At 31.0% G+C, this 18,152-nt stretch overlaps 3 protein-coding genes, 1 long non-coding RNA gene and 1 pseudogene across 4 annotated transcripts; 3 read left to right on the forward strand and 2 right to left on the reverse strand.

The window, feature by feature from the left end:
• Window positions 1-3,561: 3,561 nt before the first annotated feature.
• LOC142523219 (uncharacterized) lies at window positions 3,562-4,360 on the forward strand (annotated as a pseudogene).
• Window positions 4,361-8,269: 3,909 nt separating this feature from the next.
• LOC142521969 (uncharacterized) lies at window positions 8,270-8,980 on the forward strand. Its single transcript, XM_075625142.1, has one exon. It carries the CDS (start codon window positions 8,270-8,272, stop codon window positions 8,978-8,980), a length of 711 nt encoding a protein of 236 aa, XP_075481257.1.
• A 3,234-nt stretch (window positions 8,981-12,214) lies between these two features.
• On the reverse strand, window positions 12,215-13,701 carry LOC142521970 (uncharacterized). Its single transcript, XM_075625143.1, has 4 exons — window positions 13,342-13,701; window positions 13,044-13,207; window positions 12,442-12,541; window positions 12,215-12,364 (listed from the first exon to the last, which is right to left on the reverse strand). The coding sequence occupies exons 1-4, from the start codon at window positions 13,396-13,398 to the stop codon at window positions 12,215-12,217; spliced, it is 471 nt and encodes a 156-aa protein (XP_075481258.1). The 5' UTR covers window positions 13,399-13,701.
• On the reverse strand, window positions 13,426-14,775 carry LOC142521971 (uncharacterized). The gene is made up of 4 exons (XM_075625144.1): window positions 14,230-14,775; window positions 14,016-14,159; window positions 13,485-13,925; window positions 13,426-13,431 (listed from the first exon to the last, which is right to left on the reverse strand). The coding sequence occupies exons 1-4, from the start codon at window positions 14,773-14,775 to the stop codon at window positions 13,426-13,428; spliced, it is 1,137 nt and encodes a 378-aa protein (XP_075481259.1).
• Window positions 14,776-16,425: 1,650 nt separating this feature from the next.
• On the forward strand, window positions 16,426-17,762 carry LOC142523472 (uncharacterized). The gene is made up of 3 exons (XR_012814672.1): window positions 16,426-16,559; window positions 16,712-16,804; window positions 17,363-17,762. It is a non-coding gene; the product is annotated as an uncharacterized LOC142523472 (long non-coding RNA).
• Window positions 17,763-18,152: the final 390 nt, after the last annotated feature.

An 18,152-nucleotide genomic window follows, 5' to 3' on the forward strand; every position in this document is an offset into this window, starting at 1 on the left:
AAAACTCTTAAATAAATTCCTTAAGAACAACTTTCATCGCACACTTTAGTTTTGTCTAATTATTGACTTAAGTATCGGAGAAGCTACGTCAAAAATATGTTCGAAACCTCTAACTTATGTTCATCCATACAACTAAAGCTCTGCTCGATCCGCATGACCCCATTTGGAAGATTTCGCTCACCAGATCGGAACCTAAGTAAATTTTTTGTTATATCATATATATATATAAAAAAATAAGTTTGGCACCCTTTAACTTATATTTTTCCACGTAGATCCGTACTAAAGCTCTGCCCGACCTGCACGACACCATTCAGAAGACTAGGCTTGCCAAATGGAACACTAAGTAAATTTTGATTATATAGATATATATATACGACAATACTAACAATATTGAACGAGTAAGATAATATTATCCAAAGAAATATGTGCTTTTGCTTGCGAGATTTTATTTCATACTCCTTTTCAGAATCTAGTCTAAATTTATAAATATAATGGGATTTACTTTTCTTCCACACACAGACTTTGAAAAAAGCATGAATTTCTGGAATTTGTGGATCTCTACGTAATAAGCTGATATTTCCTATATTTTTGTCGAAAAAATTATAATTAATCGAATTTAGAATTGTTTCTTGCACTCTTAATTTATTTAAAAAAGGTTGAAAAATCAACAATGAAAAGAAATTTATACACCGCTATTAAATATGAAATAAACTAAATTGTAAAAAAATGAAATCTCATGTTTACTTTTTTAATTAATAGAAATTTGCTTCCCTAATTTTAATGAACACAACTTTACAATAATTGCAAACCAATTCCATCTTGTAAAATCTTGACACATTGCTATCGTACTTTTGAAAAAAAAAATTTAAAATAATAACAATAATAATAATAAGTAGAGTCGGTGGAGGCAAGGGAAAACAATATCTACTCTTCACATCAGTACATTACACGTGACATGGTCTTGTCTCACGTCAATGTATTATATATCTTTGTATTAGATTTGCCTGTACGAGTCCGAATTCAAAAAATAAATGAGGATATTCCCTCAAATGTTAAAAAATAACACAGCTCAGTTTTCGATTAAAATCGAACTGAATTTTCTAAAATTTTATTATTCGATTTTTGTTTTTGAAAAATCGAATCTGCTGAATATTACTATGAAAATCAGAAAAAAAATAATAATTACATTTTTCTTCAACCATCACCTGTATTAGCATACTGACGTACACGTTACATGTTTGTACAATTTTTTTAATTAATTGATTTATATTCAAATATGAGTAATATCATAATTTTAAATAATAGATGATCATACTGCAATTTGCAGTAATTATAAGTAAATTATGGTCATATTGTAATTTTAAAAATTAACGAGAAATTTTAGTGCCCTCAGTTTTCCATTTCTTTTTATGTTTTTGTTTTTGTGTTTTTTTAAAAATAAATTTAAGGATGTCAATGAATCAAAGTTTCTTATGACTTATTTGAAACTCTATTCCTTACGAGTTCGTTTAAGGATGATTGTTGAGATGGACTAACCAAACTCAAACTTTACAATATTGGACTCGTTAGCTCGTGAACTAATTCGTTAGTAAGTGTATGAGTCGCTCTCAGTTAAAAAAAATAATAGTTGATATCTGATTTATAAAATTTACAATTTCCTTATGAAAGATAATATTAAAAATATATTAAATTTATTTATTAACTAAAATTACGAATCTTAATAAGATTATTATATTTCACTAAATATATAATTTAGTTTTTAATTAATTTAATTAAATATTAATTTATAATTTATATTTATTAAGTTCATTAGGTTTCAATAAAATCTCGAATAATCTCGTGAGCCATAAATATTTTCGTTAAATACAACTCGAGTTCGATTAAATTATAAAAGAGTCAAATTTAAATATCCAATAGCTCGGTTAAGCTCGGCTCAATTAACATTCCTAAATAAATCTATTTCAACTCTCTATATTTTTTCAGATATTTACCTTTATTTTAACACGGTATGGACATATACATCATATGCGTATAATATAATATTAATCATCAAGACACACACGCATTCTTTGAGCATAATAATTTTACACATATAATAATATTTTGTTATTAATTATGTATAATAATAATTTTATTTTGTTCATACCAATAAGATATGGTTATTTAATAATATAATATAAATGCAGAAATGAATATTATTTATAATCATATGTTGAGTGTAAAAAATGTGATACGTCACAATTTTATGTGTTGCATTATATATTTATATTTTATTCATGATATTTCATATACACAAATGATTTTTCAAAAAATGGAATAAATGAAGTATACAGTAGTTACAATTTTATTACATGGTAGTGAATAAAATTAATAAGGAAAATTCATTTTTTTTAATATTTATTTGCCGATTTTGATTATTAATGTTGTTAAATTTCAGTTTTAATTTTTGTAATCTTAAGTATTTTTCGTCGAAAGTTTTGTAAAATTACACACACTGACGTTAAATCAACGCTGAATTTGTATCATATATCTTATAGAATGGGTAATTTGACCAATATATATGGTATTATTTAAGATATATTTCATTATCTGCTTCCAAAAAATTATAATATGATAGACTAAAGTTAAAATATATATTAAAGTCGCGCAAATAAATAACATAATCTCCATAATCTGATACAAAATATATATTCCATTTATCTGTAATATATTAAGGTAAAATATATATTAAATAAATAACATAATCTCTATAATCTGATACAAAATATATATTCCATTTATCTGTAATATATTAAGGTCGCGCAAATAAAATAAACAAATATGTATTATGATACGATGTAAAATGATTAAAAAACAGTATTATATCTTGGCAAGTAATTCAAAAAAAAAAAAAGACAATTCTAATTCTAAAACAATATTATATCTTGGCCAGTAATTCAAAAAAAGACAATTCTAATTCTAAATTAATTAATTAATTAAAAGTGTACATGTTCAAATTGAGACCGGCCTAACAAACAATCTTATTATAAAATATTATAAAACTTTAAATTTTTATTAAGATAAGGGTTCAATTATTAAAATTAAATTATATGCATATGATATTTTATCTTAAAATACAAATAAAAACTTGTGTGAGACGATCTCACATGTCGTATTTTGTGAGACGAATATCTTATTTGTATCATCCATGAAAAATATTATTTTTTATACTAAGAGTATTAATTTTTATTGTGAATATTATTAAGATTGACATATCTGATAGATAAAGATTCGTAAAATCGACTCACAAAAATACTATTCATTTATATTATAATTATGATAATAAAGTTGGTTCATAATGTAGATTTTTATTTAGGAGATTTGTAGGCATGACAAAAGTAACGTGTCGCACAAGAAGGTAACATAGTGATTTGGTCCCACATTTATGACGGACTCCAAACAAATATTTAAATCCCATTAAATAAAAGGTTCAACACCCGAATACCGAGGCGTCCGTGATATCACCGCGGGCCCACAACTACTCTGACGTCATATCATTTCCCCCCATTATAAATACGACACCGCTCCCCCCCTCTCTCCACCGCTCCAACGTTCATTTTCTCTCTCTACAAATTAATTAAAGAACACAACAAATAATTGCAGTGGAGTTTGTTGAGGTTTCGTTTAATTTTGATTTTGCGTGCATGACATAATGGAGGATTCGAAGGTGAAGAAGCGTCCCCGGGATGAGTCGGAGGAGGACTCGTTCGAGGCGGAGATCGACTCGCCGGAGGTGAAAAAGCTTCGGGAGAATCTCCTGGAGGATAACGAGGCGGACTGTTGCGCCGAGGTTGAAGATCTGGATTTTTACATGAGGAGCTTCGAGGAGGAGATTAGGTGTTCTCCGTCGTCTTTGGATGTGACATTCTGATCCCGGTGAGAAGCAGCCGGTGCTGGGGTATTTGCTGGAGGCGTCTGACGACGAGCTTGGGCTGCCGCCAACGACTTCTTCGTCGCCGGATATGGAAGCTAAGCTGGTTCGAGCTGAGTCGGAGTTGTCGGAGCTTGGCGGTGAGACTTGGGGATATCGACGGAGAGATTCCGGGGTACGACCAGTTAATGCTTGGGATAGGGGAGGCGGAGGGCTGCGGCGATGAATTCGCGGTGTTGGATGGGTTGTTTGAGTTATCGGATTTCGCGTCGGGTGATTTCGCATGGAGACCCGAGACGCTGCCGGCCTAATAGGGTTTTCTCTTCTTTTTTTTTGCTAGGGAAAAGTATCTCCTTGTAATATGCTAAAAAAGGATATGTTTATTAATTTTTATTAATATAATATAATTGCCCGTGGGAAAAAATTAGAGTTCTTTATATATTAAAATTATATATAATTTGAAAATCCTAAGATTAATAATATGTAGTAGTATTAATTTACGTTCAAATTTTCCTTCGCCATTCTTTAAATTTATTAAATAAGATATAAAAAAATTTCATGTTCTTTTCTCAAATGTCATTATTCCAACCACCACATATTACCTTGATATACAATAAAATATAAATTAATTTTAATTGACAAATAATTTTTATTTCAGGTATAAAATAAAAACGAACTCATTCGCCTGACTTGTGTATGGCAGCTATGTTTTCTTATGTTATCTGGATGTGTGCATACATGTTGGCAGTAAAGTGGTCACACAAAAAAAAATTCTTAGAAGACAATATTATAGGAGTAGATTTTTTTTGAGTTTCGCGGATTTATATTTGTTAGACTGATCAATTTTATCGATATTTATAATAAAAAATAATATTTTTTTATGGATAATTTAAATAAGAGATTTTATAAAATATGATTTATGAAATTGTATCACATAAATTTTTGTGATTCTACAGAAGCAAGATTGTTTTTCAAGTTAATTTTGTGAAGTAAATTTTGGTTCATTAACGAAAATTATTGTTTTTTATATTAATATTTTTTTATTGTAATATAAATAAATTTATTTATTTTAAAATAAAGTTTCGTGAATAAAAAAATTCGAAGAAGAAACACTTAAAATATATAAACACGTACAAAGACCACAAATAGAGGCCTTAGTAAAGAAATGCAAGACCATGACGAGGAAGACATAGAAAACTTGAATAGTAATAAGAAAAATCTGTGTGAGATTGTTTTAATGAACGTATTTTGTGAGATGAATATCTTATTTGAGTTATCTATTAAAAAATATTAATTTTTATGTTAAAGAGTATTATATTTTATTGTGAATATCGGTCCATCTCGCATATAAAGATTCGTGAGATCGTCTCAAGAAAAACCTACTCTAGTAATAATTAATTATGATAAACATAGAAGATCTATGAAGTCGATCTCACGATTGTGTTATATATTTATTTATTTAGATTAGACTAAAAAATTTTATTTTTAATTTATGTTTGTATGTCTAGTTGATTAATTTTCAGAAAATAATGGTTGGTGGACAAATAGTTTTTCAGAATTTTGAATTAAATATATTAGAAAAAACAAAAATATCACAAAATATCAACAAATTAATTTTTTTAAAAGTTTATGATAATTTATGGGACAATTGTATTAAAATCTCTAATACCATTTCAAAGTTTGTGTTCAGTCCCTAGTGTAAAACAAATATATTCTCACTCCCTGACAAAACCATTTCATATGTTTTAACTCCCTTGTAAACATCAAATTACCTAATTGACCTCATTTTTAATTAAAACCCATTTTTATCCTTTTTTATTTTGTTGAATCCATCTGTATTTGAGATTTTAATACTATTACCCCAATCTCCCCCTATCGGCTTCGTGAGAAGAAATCTCATGGTGGGTCTGTGTGAAACCTCATTTACTTGAAGCTCAAAATCTTGAAGACGTCGTGCATAAAAAATTCATCGAAGGGAAAATAAAGTGAAGGTGAGTTTCTTTCCTCAAACTTTATCATTTTTTCGGGAAATTCCAGGGTTTACGGAGTTCGTGAAATTCCAACTTTTAGTGAGTTCGTGTTTATTTGTTTCAATTTAATGATTCTCTTATGTTTTCTGATTGTTATTGTGTGTTCTTTATTGTTTTAAACCTAATTTATTTGAAACCTCATTTATTTGAATTCCACCGATTGAATTTCGAAACCTCATTTATTTCGAAACCTCATTTATTTGAATTCCACCAGCTGTATGGTGGGTCTGTGTGAAACCTCATTTATTTGAATTCCACCGATTGAATTTCGAAAATTTAGGGTTTTGTATTATGATTGGTTTTTAGAATAACGTAAAAGCAATACAAGTAGCTTGTGGCCTTAATCATATGGCTGCCTTATTTGAATACAAAGCAGTGTAAAATGAATGCATAAATTATTTTTAGATTTCTCGATTAATGCAACTTTATCCTCAATTTTTATGTTTTAGTTCTTGAATGAGAAAGTTGTTAATTTAAACTTTTCTGAAAATTCTTTAAAGTCTTGAAATGTGCATATCAATTACTTTTGTATGTTTTTTGTATTAAGTGCAAAATGGAATATGAAAGTGGGTCTTGCAACCTGTCGTTTTTGGGTAGCTGTAAATGCAAGAAACAGTTGTTTGTGATTTCAATTTTCTGCGGTTGTAGTTTGGTGGACATTTTTGAGAGGCTTGGAAAAAAATGTTCTGAGATTACTCCTGAAAATATGATTCTGCAATACGTAGCCCCCCAACACAAGATGCACGTGACTTTGAACGACGATGATGATGTCCTAAATATGATTCATCTTCATATGTGTATAAAGCTCAGCATGATTGAATTGAGGGCAGAGAGTAAAAACGAACATGTCCGCAACCAAAATATTCGGAGGTAAAATATATTATATTTATGTCCCTATTTAGTTTTGATATTTTTTTATATTTTAATTTATCAAGCATGAAATTGTGCACTAGTTGAGACTATTGTGGTTATATAATTTGTTTTATGTTATGATAATATAAAAATGTTTTGTTGTCATGATATGAATTATTTGACAATACTAATATTATTTACATTCCATACTTTGCATTTTTTTATGTTAAGTTATTTTTGTATCTTGCACCTAACAAGTATATCATATTGGTAAGGGTTGATAAGGAAGACAGACAGAGAAATAGTGGTAACGAAGCTGATGAAGCCTCTTTGAGTAATACACTAGATGCTTGGATTAATTGCATTCGTGGTGTAGGTCAAACATTCAAAGATGCTGCTGACTTTAGAAGATTTGTTAAAAATTATGCTGTTGCTACAAGACGTTCATTTTTGTACAGAAAGAATGATAGCGAAAAAGTCACTGTTACTTGTACTGAGACTAGTTGTGGATGGAGAATTTATGCTTCTAAATACAAAGCAGACAATATATTTGCGATCCGAAAATGCAATTTAGAGCATACATGTGGTGAGATAATCTACGTAGTAGAGGACATCTTAGAGCAGATGCAACATGGATAGCAAATGTGGTGAAAGGAAAACTTATAGGAGAGCCATCTTATCGTCCTTGTACAATTCAGAAAGACTTACAAAGAGATTATGGTGTAGAGTTAAACTATCGCAATGTGTGGAAGGGCAAGGAGTTAGCGATGCATGATATTCATGGCACAGATAAGGGATGCTATGATAGACTAAGATGGTATTGTCGAGCGATTAAAGAAACGAATCCTGGAAGTGTTGCTGAGTGTGAGATTGATATCGAAACTAACAAATTTAAACGACTGTTCATTTGTTTGCACGCATGTGTAGTTGGTTTTGTTACTGGTTGTAGACCGTTGATTTTTTTGGAAGGGACTCACATAAAGAATAAGTTTAAAGGTTGTATCCTACTTGCTGTGTCGAAGGATGCCAATGATGATCTTTTCACAATTGCTTATTCTGTAGTGGACGCGGAGAATGATATTAATTGGGAATTGTTTTGTTATCATCTGAGAAGTGTTTTGCTTTCGTGTCAAAGCATTCCATTCAATGAGTACACTTTTTTCTCTGACAGACATCCTGGGATTATCAAGGCAGTTAATCTAATATTTACGGGCAGTCACCATGCGTACTGCTTGAGACATTTAGTTGATAATTTTGTGAAAGTGGTACATAATCAATTACTTATTTTTTTCTAGATCGATATTTTTGTTTATGTATATAAATAGATGTATTTAATCTGATTTTTTTGTAACCATTTTAGGTGTTGCGAAGCTATCCAAAACATAACAAAAAACATTGGTCTTCGGTATTCAAAAAAGCTGCTTATGCTCCATCTTTGCAGGAGCATGAACAACATATAAAAAATATCCTGGAGTCCATGCCACTTGCTAGGGATTTTATTGTAAATTCTGAACCACAGAGTTGGGCAAATGCATTGTTTCTTGGCAATAGATGGGGTGTTATAAATAATAACATCGCCGAATGTTGGAATAATTGGGTTAAAGCAGCTCGTTATCTCCCTATCGTGGGTATGGTGGACCATATACGAGTGCAGATCATGAACATGATGCACCAACGACGTGAATCAACAGCTATTATGGTTAAAGAATTAAGTCCAAAAAAGGAGAAAGCTATTGGTAGTGTATATGTGGAATCCCGGAAGTTGAGAGTGCACCGGTCTTGTAATTGGAGGTTTGAAGTAGTCGATGGTGAAAAATCATTTGCTATTGACTTGATAGCCATGACCTGTTCATGTAGATATTGGCAAATCAACAAGCTTCCTTGCAATCATGCTTGCGCCGCTATTGAGTCGAAGTCGATGTCGTTTTATGATTTTTGCGACAAGTATTTCAAAATTGAAATGTACCGCCAAACGTACAGAGGAATTATTAATCTCATCCCAACGTTTGACATTAATGAGTCTTATCTTGATGATGGAAATGTAATCAATGCTCCTGATGTGAGGAGTCAGCCTGGTCGTAGGAAAACCAAGAGGATACCATCGCAAATCGAATCACGTGTGTCAAAGTGTAGTCGTTGTCATAAGGGAGGACATAACAGACGTAGCTGCAAAGAAGCTATAAACTAGCTGTTATTGTTTCATGAAAATGGTGTTGCAATGTTTTTATTATTACTAACTATCTTACTGTTAGTATCTATCAATATTCAGTATTTTTGTTTATGATTGACACATGAAATATTTTTCGAAACTTTAACAGGAAAAAGAAAGTGCTGGAAGGGGAATCAAGCATGTTGATACCAGTGAGAAGTCGTACGCGTTCAAGTGGAAGCATTGGTGGTTTACGCATTATGTGATTGTTTTGTTTTTGAAAATTTTGTGAAAGAGTTGGTTTGATTTGCCTTATTGTCATGTTGTTTTAGTGCTTGTTGATGTCTTGTATTCTTATATGTTCTCTGGAAAAAAAACTTAGGCTTTAGGTTGTTATTTATGTTAATCTTTTAAGTTGGAGAATTTATTGTTTTGTTTGTGTTAGGTGTTAAACACTTCAATATGTATTTCTATTTATTGTTATTTGTTTCTGGAAGGTTTGGTGTTTCATTTGTTCATTTTTTAATGTTTGGTTTAGGGAGTGTTTCAAATGGGACATATAAATTTTGAGCAGATATTTGAGTACAAAAATTGCTTAATTTGGTATATTATGTGTAAATATGAGTACAAATATTAAATAATTAGTTACTTTTTGTGCACAAGAAAACTGTACTCATATTATACCGGAAATACAAAATACATGTCCAAATTGGAAGTTGTTGACTATTCAAACTTTATTCAAAATTTAATATGAACAGATATTTGAATACAAAATTTATTTTCTTTTGTATACTATGTGTAAATTGGAGTACAAATATTAATAATCAGGTATACATGTATATTAATCGAGTACTAAAATTCATGTTATATGTCAATTTCATGAATTTTATACATCTTCAATTTGAGTACTCGATTTATGTACATGTATACCTGATTTTAAAACATTTGTACCCGATTTATTGTGAATTGTGCTCTATTTTTAATATATGTACTCAATCAGACATCTTGTGGGCATGTATATTAATCGAGTACTAAAATTCATGTTATATGTTATGAGGAACATTACACAATAAATCGGGTATACATGTCTTAAAATCAGGTATACATGTATATTAATCGAGTACTAAAATTCATGTTATATGTCAATTTCATGAATTTTATACATCTTCAATTTGAGTACTCGACTTATGTACATGTATACCTGATTTTAAAACATTTGTACCCGATTTAGTGTGAATTGTGCTCTATTTTTTAATATATGTACTAATTAGACATCTTGTGGGCTTCGAAATTGACATAAACACAACTTCACCCAGATCGACGAATACTAGGGATGACAATGTGTAGGGTATGAGTATGATTTCATACATCCATGCCCATACCCATTTATTAAATTCATCCCCATACCCATCCCCATACCCATCGGGTATTGAATTTCAGCCCCATCCCCGATTACCCAATTATTTAATCGGGTCTAAAAATCCCTCTATACCCTTTTCTATTCGGGTCGGATATCGGCTCTTCCAATAGGCTCGGAGGAAATTGCCATCCCTAACGAATACATGTGAGATATAATACTTCACCAGGTAAAGTAGAAGGATAAATGTCACTGTATAGTACCATCACTTGATGTGTTGTACAAGAATTTCTAAAGCGTACAAGATCACTTCTTTTCTTGCTGTGTTTTCCAGGTGGACATACGTTATTTTCAGGGTACATCCAACATATTCATCTATATTTTGATGCAAGTACATATCATATGTTATGAGTTACATTACACAATAAATCGGGTATACATGTGTTAAAATCAGGTATACATGTACATTAATCGAGAACTAAAATTCATGTTATATGTCAATTTCATTTGAGTACTCGATTTATTTACATGTATACCTGATTTTAAATCATTTATACCCGATTTAGTGTGAATTGTGCTCTATTATTTAATATATAACTCAATCAGACATCGTGTGGGCTTCGAAATTGAGTACTCAAATTGAAGATTTATTAAATTCATGAAATTTACATATAACATGAAGTTGAGTACTCGATTTATTTACATGTTTACCTGATTTTAAATAATTTATACCCGATTTAGTGTGAATTGTACTATATTATTTAATATATATATATATATATATATATATATATATACACACACACACACTCAATCAGACATCGTGTGGGCTTCGAAATTGAGTACTCAAATTGAAGATTTATTAAATTCATGAAATTTACATATAACATGAAGTTGAGTACTCGATTTATGTACATTTATATCTGCTTTTAAATCATTTATACCCGATTTAGTGTGAATTATGCTCTATTATTTAATATATATACTCAATCAGACATCGTGTGGGCTTCGAAATTGAGTACTCAAATTGAAGATTTATTAAATTCATGAAACTTACATATAACATGAAGTTGAGTACTCGATTTATGTACATTTATACCTGATGTTAAATCATTTATACCCGATTTAGTGTGAATTGTGCTCTATTATTTAATATATATACTTAATCAGACATCTTGTGGGCTTCGAAATTGACATAATAACAACTTCACCCAGATAATGACTTGGTGATCCTAGCATGAATAGATGAACTACTCTACGTTATGCTGGATTGACAAGTCATTGTACTCGTTTCATGTGTTCATTGTACTCAATTTATGGGTACAATGTACTCAATACATATGTACATTGTAATCAATTCATGTGTATATTGTGCTTAATTTGTGTGTACATTGTCCTCGAGTAGTTAAATACTATTGTGTGTTTACTAATGTATGACTAAATATTAGATTAGTTAGATATACTCGATTATTTAACATTTGTACTCATAGTTACACATAATATATCCCAATAAAGCAATTTTTGTACTCAATTTTCTCTTCTAAATTGATATGTACCATTTAAAATACCAGGTAACCCAAATTCTGAAAAGTGAACAAATGATACACCAAACTTTTCCAGAAACAAATAAATTTTAACATAAATAGATATTGAAATGCGTAACAACTAACACAAACGCGATAATAATCAATTGTGTGTCTTCATTACATAATTTAAAACAACAATTAAACATAGACTTCAAATGTTCAAACTCCAGTACTACTGTAAATTCTTAACCATCAGAATAGTGAGGAGTAATTAATTACTCAAACTTGTTTTTCAATAATCCATTTTCATCAGATAATATTGTGGCTGCCAAACGTGCTCGATAAGTGTCCATCTTCACATCATGTGCATAGCTCCAGATCTCATCTGTGTCACGGGCTAGATAGACGCTCCAACCACATGCACGCATAGACACCACAATCGAGGGTTGCACCTTGTTGACGACAAGGTTCTCTTAACACTGGCTCACTTACAAGGTCGAATCCCCATAAGTGACGTATGGAACCAGCCAAAAACTTTGTCTGCAACAAACAATACTTTCAAAATTTAATCTTAATTTGTATTTACATAAACTCTGAACATTTCAAAGTAAACTTACATAAACTTTGGCTTTCCCAACTGAGAATGGATCATGCATGGAGTTCCACACTTTAAATATCCCTTCATCTCTTTTGTAAACCAACAAAAACCAATGCCACCTGTCATTAATAGGGAAAATGATGTATCTGCATCTTCTAAATAATTCTCCAGTCAGTTCCTGCAGTCTAGCCATCGTGAAAGATGTCATCAGTGAAAGAAAAGCTCCATAATCATCCCGATGTACCATCGATCTTTTCCCATGTTGTTCCAACTTCGTAAGGACTTCTTTCTACACATTGAAGAACACATATACTCATTTATCTTAATATAGTAAAACGAAAACAAAAAAAAACGCAAAAATCAGACTGCTATGAACCTGCACCATTGTGTCCATGCAATAAATCTCAAATCCATGCTGCAAACTTTGCTTTTGCATAATTCTCATGTAAACATTAATTATCTCAGGCTCAACAAGGATCACCAAAAAGAAAATGACATAATATCGGTCCACTTAAACTCATAACCGCATCTTCCCAAACGACAACACTACAAAATAGAAAATTCATTTTTCATTAAAAAATTTGGGACACATTATTACGAAAATAAGAAGAAGAAACATACGGAAGATCAGCGTACTCCAACTCTTTTCTAGCAAGAAAGTTTGTCACCAATTTTCTCTCTTCATCATCAGCTTCTTCATGTCCACAGAAATCTGATCTACCTTGAAACTCATCCATGGCAACCTTGCCAGGAGTATTGCCTTTCTTCTCAACATCTATAACTTCCTGTCCAAAAGCGGCGATATATTCAGCCATATGACAGAAAATCCAAACATCAATAACAACAATAGTACTGAAAAACAGAAAAACTAAATTAAACTTAATACAGTCGATTTCGAAATAATTGACACTTCATTTACCTGTTTTGTCACCTTCCTCTTACGTCTTGGTGTTGAGCTAGGTGGAGTCACAAACATGGAACCCTTTTTTTTTTCTTCACACGATCATCCCTAGCCCTCACATGATCCGCAATTGAAGATTGAGAAATAGTTTTCTTCTCCACTTCATAAGTAGCAACAAAACTACCACCAATGCTCTCATCAACACAAGCATTCAAAGAATGTGATTCATCTAACTCTTTCTTTTCTTTAGCCAAATCAGAAACAACTGCATTTACCACTACGCCAAAAAAATCACAAAAGTTAGCTCTTGCATCATGTGGTGACTCAAAAGTCACATTTTCTTCTGCTTTATCAACCTTCTCCTCAGATTCAACAACATTCTCACATTTATCCGCCACAGACCTTTTTCCCTTCATTCTACGTCGAACCATTTCACCTTCTAATTCAGCACATCTCTTTCTCAGTATCTTCAAATCATTCATTTGTTTCAGGACAAGTTTCTCAAAACGTTTTACTTCAGATCTATTCGTTTCTTGATTTAAAACAAGATTCATGTCCACTAACAACTTCTCCTCCTCACAAAATGGATGTATGGACAGAACCTATTCACAAATAAAAATAAATACAACTGTCAATCAACTAAACATTAATTTTTCACAACTAGATTAATAAACTAAAATAATTATAAGTACCCGAGTTGAATCTATGCGTTTCAACAATGTTTCAGTGCCAGTTGCATTTAGTGGGATCTTGCTTTTCCCCCAACAAAACAACCGAGGGTAAACATTTAAACCACGCCTTACTCCTAAAACTGGGACTGTCTCATATAACCAAGCCTAAATCAAAAATTAAAATAAAAGTTAATGACAAATACTAAGATCATAATTAGTAAAGCTGAATACTAACCATCAATTCAACCGTGCATCCGTCAACATAAAGTTTTTTCCCGATCTGACATATTTCTCGATATAAAAATCGGAAGGCAGCATCTCCCCAAGCATATTCAAAAAATATCGTAAGATCATCGAGATAAGGAAATATAAATCCAGGAGTGATATAATTGCCCGTGGGAAATATTATGCAGTTGAAAATGAACAAAATGAAAGTTCTCACAAAATCATCAATATCACATTCATCGTCACTTCTTGCAAGAAAAATCAGTTTTTCATAAATGGCTATTCGCTTGGCATTGGTGACCTTGCCGTCAAAATGACGTGTCAAATATTTGGACTCCATTTTCAGGTCCAAGTCAACTGGTTGTCCAATGTGATGTAGACCGAGCACAATAGAGAAATCAGCTGATTTGAAAGGGATGGTAATTTTATCACCAACAAAAAAAGAACATGAATCACCCTGAAATCTGTTCAGAAAATAATCAATCCGCCCACTACTGATAGCAAGGACTAGCATATCAATCCATTTGGCGAAAGGAGTATCATTTATCCGACTCATATGCTGCTCACCTAAAACCTAGAATTGGCTTCAATTCTCCCATCACAGTTTTAAAATAAGGAGGGGAACATCGTGAAAAATATTCTTTACCACTATTCTTCTCATTATAATCATGAAATAGTTTGTCTTATGCAATAGTTTCTACATTAAAAAACATTAAAAAATTATACATTAACTATTACAAACACAATTACAAAAAAGAATAAGAAACAGAACATAATTGCATATACACAAAACAGAAATTAGCATTTAGACATGTCTATTTGATCAACAAATCTAGCCATGGTATTAGACGCAAAAAATTTAATTGCACTGGCCACAACAGTAGACGGAAAATTCCCTAATAATCACATAAAAATTGAATTGTGCATAACACAAGGAATTTGGAACAGCAGCTTCGAAATCAAGCAAAACTACTAATTTTTGAATTTAATCGAAATTTCTAACAATATTAACAATACAATTAAAAAATTCGAATGAATAACAATATCAAGAACCAAGCCTATAAATTGGGGAAAAAAGGTTGTCAATAACCTAAAAAAAACAATAACACTTTCAAAACCACAAAAAAGTTTCCACAATTAACAAACCCTAGACATTGACGAAAATGTTGTTCTCGTTCGTACCTTGCTTGGATTTCTCATTCGTACCTTGCTTCGATTTCTTCTTATTTCGAGTTCTTCGACATTCATTTGAGGTGCTAGCTTCTGCAGATTTGTTTGTCGCCTTTTTTTTCGCCATTTGCTGCGTCTCAGTTGAAGCTTCCCTCTTTGTCGTGATATCCTCACTCGGCCGAACAAGCTCTGAAGAAGAAGGGATAGAAGATATAATATAAAGGGGGGTAATAATAGGTTTTTATTAAATATGAGGGTAATTCGGTATTTGTCTCTTCATTAGGGAGTTTAAACATATAAATACAATTTGTCAGGCATTGAATATAAATAGATTAACTATTGGGTACTGATCGTAAAGTTCAAAACTCCAATAGGAATTTATGTGCAATTTGCCGATAATTTATCAGCGGGAAAAATAATTATTGGCTTCTTTCATTTGGCATCTCATGTTTTCCAGATATTTTTTTTCCTCCTCAACTCACATTTGTCTTCTTCTTCTCTCATTGTTTCTCTTATAAGCAGCATTAATTATTTGTTTTTACATTTTTTTTCTCGCAGACCTACGACACATCTGTACTATTTATATTTATATTATCAATATTATTTATATTATATTATTAAGTTAAAAAAATCTAGACTAATTAATTTTTGATATCATATTATATTTTAATAATTACATATATTAGTTAAAATTTTAAAGAAGTCATCTGTATTTCAGTCATCGTCTTTATTTTCTAAACATCAAGTTGCAGGTTCAATTTCTATTTTGATTTTTTTCATTTTCATTTTTTATTTATTTTTTAATTTATATAACAAAATTATAGTTTAATCAATCTAAATTTTTTATAATTATATTTCAATTTTCATTTAAATATAAATTAAATAAATTATAAAAAAATATGGTACAAACAGATCACGTGCATTAGTTTTTGAGATACTTGAGATATTAAAACGGCCACCAACTTTTGTTTACGATTTTACCCTTCTCTCGAAATTATATTTACATTTTAGATTTTTTTTACAGTGTAATTTTTCATCCGCCCATCCTCACTCCACGTCTTGAGCAAACTTCTTCACGTTCTCTCTCAACTTCCACGCTTCTGCTCGCTACCCTTCAATTCAACCACGGGTTCTTCTCCAAAGTTGCACCATACCCGGATACTGAAATAGGTAATTTCCTTCCTCTAAATCTCTATAGTAGTTGTTGGTTTGGATTTACGATTTTCTAATTATTCCATTTTTCCTCCGTCTCCAATTATCTTTTGTTCGGTAAAAACTGAAAATGGGGTGAGCAACACCACTGATCAGTTTTCATTTGCTAGAAAATATTCATTTTACTCACGCAGTTGTTTCCGATTACACGACTCACATCAGAGAAGTGACTACGACCATTAATTCACCTGCGGTCAAATTCGGTAAGTTGCAAATTCTACTTTTCATTTTAGATTGCGCACACATTTGCGTGTTTTCTCCTGTAACTGGGTAAACAGAGGCCCCCAGAAAATGAAAGGGTTGATTCGATATATGGGTAAAAATTTGTTTGAGATTGTCTCTCGAGTCGTATTTTGTGATGAAAATTTCTTATTTAAGTCATCCATAGAAAAATTATTTTTTATGTTAAGATTATTATTTTTTATTGTGAGTATAATTAGGATTGACCCGTCTCAAAAATAAAGATTCGTGAGATCATCTCACGAAAATCTATTATTTGATGTGTTGTACCAAGAGTTTGTTAGGAGGTTGATGAGACTTAGTGTGAACTTGAGATAGATCATTGATTGTTGTGTTTGTGAGGCCACAAAAATATGTTCATTCTCAGTTTTATTGCTACGTTTCTACTTCATTCAAAATTAATTTTTATTTGAAGCATTTCATGTTTAAAATTACTTCTTTAAAAAATTTAGTTTCTTTTTAATGTTAATTTTTTGCTTCCATGCAATCATTTTTCATCGAGATGCTATCTTTTTCCTTAGAAAATGCTGGAGCATGATGCAACTGTTTCGGATCTGAATTGTGTTCATATTTTTAACTTGAATTCCGGGCTGTTCCATTGAATTGGATTGGGATTGGGATTGGGATTGGGAAGCCACTTTGGACGTTTGCGGTAAAGAACTATGGCATGTGAAACACTGACAACCCCTGTACTCAATAATGCATACATCTTTTTTTCTTTTACAAAGTAGACGATAAAAACAATTTGAATTAAAATTTGCGTGATAAAGTGATGTGATGTATCACTGATAAGTATTAACATGGTGTGTTTTTTATCTGATGAAAATTTACTTATATATGTTTGTCCTCGGTGCAAATGTATTATTCTTGTGCTTCTATCATTCTTCGTTTCTCTGCATTTAAATGCATCGTTATTGTTCATTCCTGTAGATTTTCGTTCGATGTTTGATCAAGTAATTGCAGCACTATGAGGTCTGTATGTTTTAAATTAAGTTTGTGGAACAATAACGCTTATTTTCAAATGGAAGTCACGCCCTTTTTTTTTTAACAATAATGCAAATTTTTTTTAACAATAATGCAAACAATAACGCTAATTTTTTTTATTGAAAAAACAATAAGGAAAGTTGCTTCTTTACAAAAAATAGTAATTACTAAAAAATCACGTAATTATTAAAATTGAAAAAAAATTAAATAACACTACAAAATTAGTCTAACATAATTAATAATTTCGTTTAAAATTTTAATAATTAAAATAATAATTTTGTAAGTATACATACCTTAATATAAGTTGTCCAAATAAAAGGAACCTGC

This window comes from Primulina tabacum, chromosome 13 (assembly GCF_025594145.1).
Source record: "Primulina tabacum isolate GXHZ01 chromosome 13, ASM2559414v2, whole genome shotgun sequence".
NCBI classification, from domain to species: Eukaryota; Viridiplantae; Streptophyta; class Magnoliopsida; order Lamiales; family Gesneriaceae; genus Primulina; species Primulina tabacum.

Bases quoted from the DNA above. Each gene is read 5' to 3' on its own strand.
- LOC142521971 (XM_075625144.1), bottom strand. From the start codon at position 14,775: ATGAGTCGGATAAATGATACTCCTTTCGCCAAATGGATTGATATGCTA. The intron at 14,160-14,229 runs GTTAGTATTCAG...TTTTTGATTTAG, and splicing joins GATGCACGGTTGAATTGATG to GCTTGGTTATATGAGACAGT. The intron at 13,926-14,015 runs GTACTTATAATT...ATTTGTGAATAG, and splicing joins AACGCATAGATTCAACTCGG to GTTCTGTCCATACATCCATT.
- LOC142521969 (XM_075625142.1), top strand. From the start codon at position 8,270: ATGCCACTTGCTAGGGATTTTATTGTAAATTCTGAACCACAGAGTTGG.
- LOC142521970 (XM_075625143.1), bottom strand. From the start codon at position 13,398: ATGTTTGTGACTCCACCTAGCTCAACACCAAGACGTAAGAGGAAGGTG. The intron at 12,542-13,043 runs GTATGTTTCTTC...TATTAATGACAG, and splicing joins TTGGAGTACGCTGATCTTCC to GTGGCATTGGTTTTTGTTGG. The intron at 12,365-12,441 runs GTAAGTTTACTT...TGTTTGTTGCAG, and splicing joins TTGGGAAAGCCAAAGTTTAT to ACAAAGTTTTTGGCTGGTTC.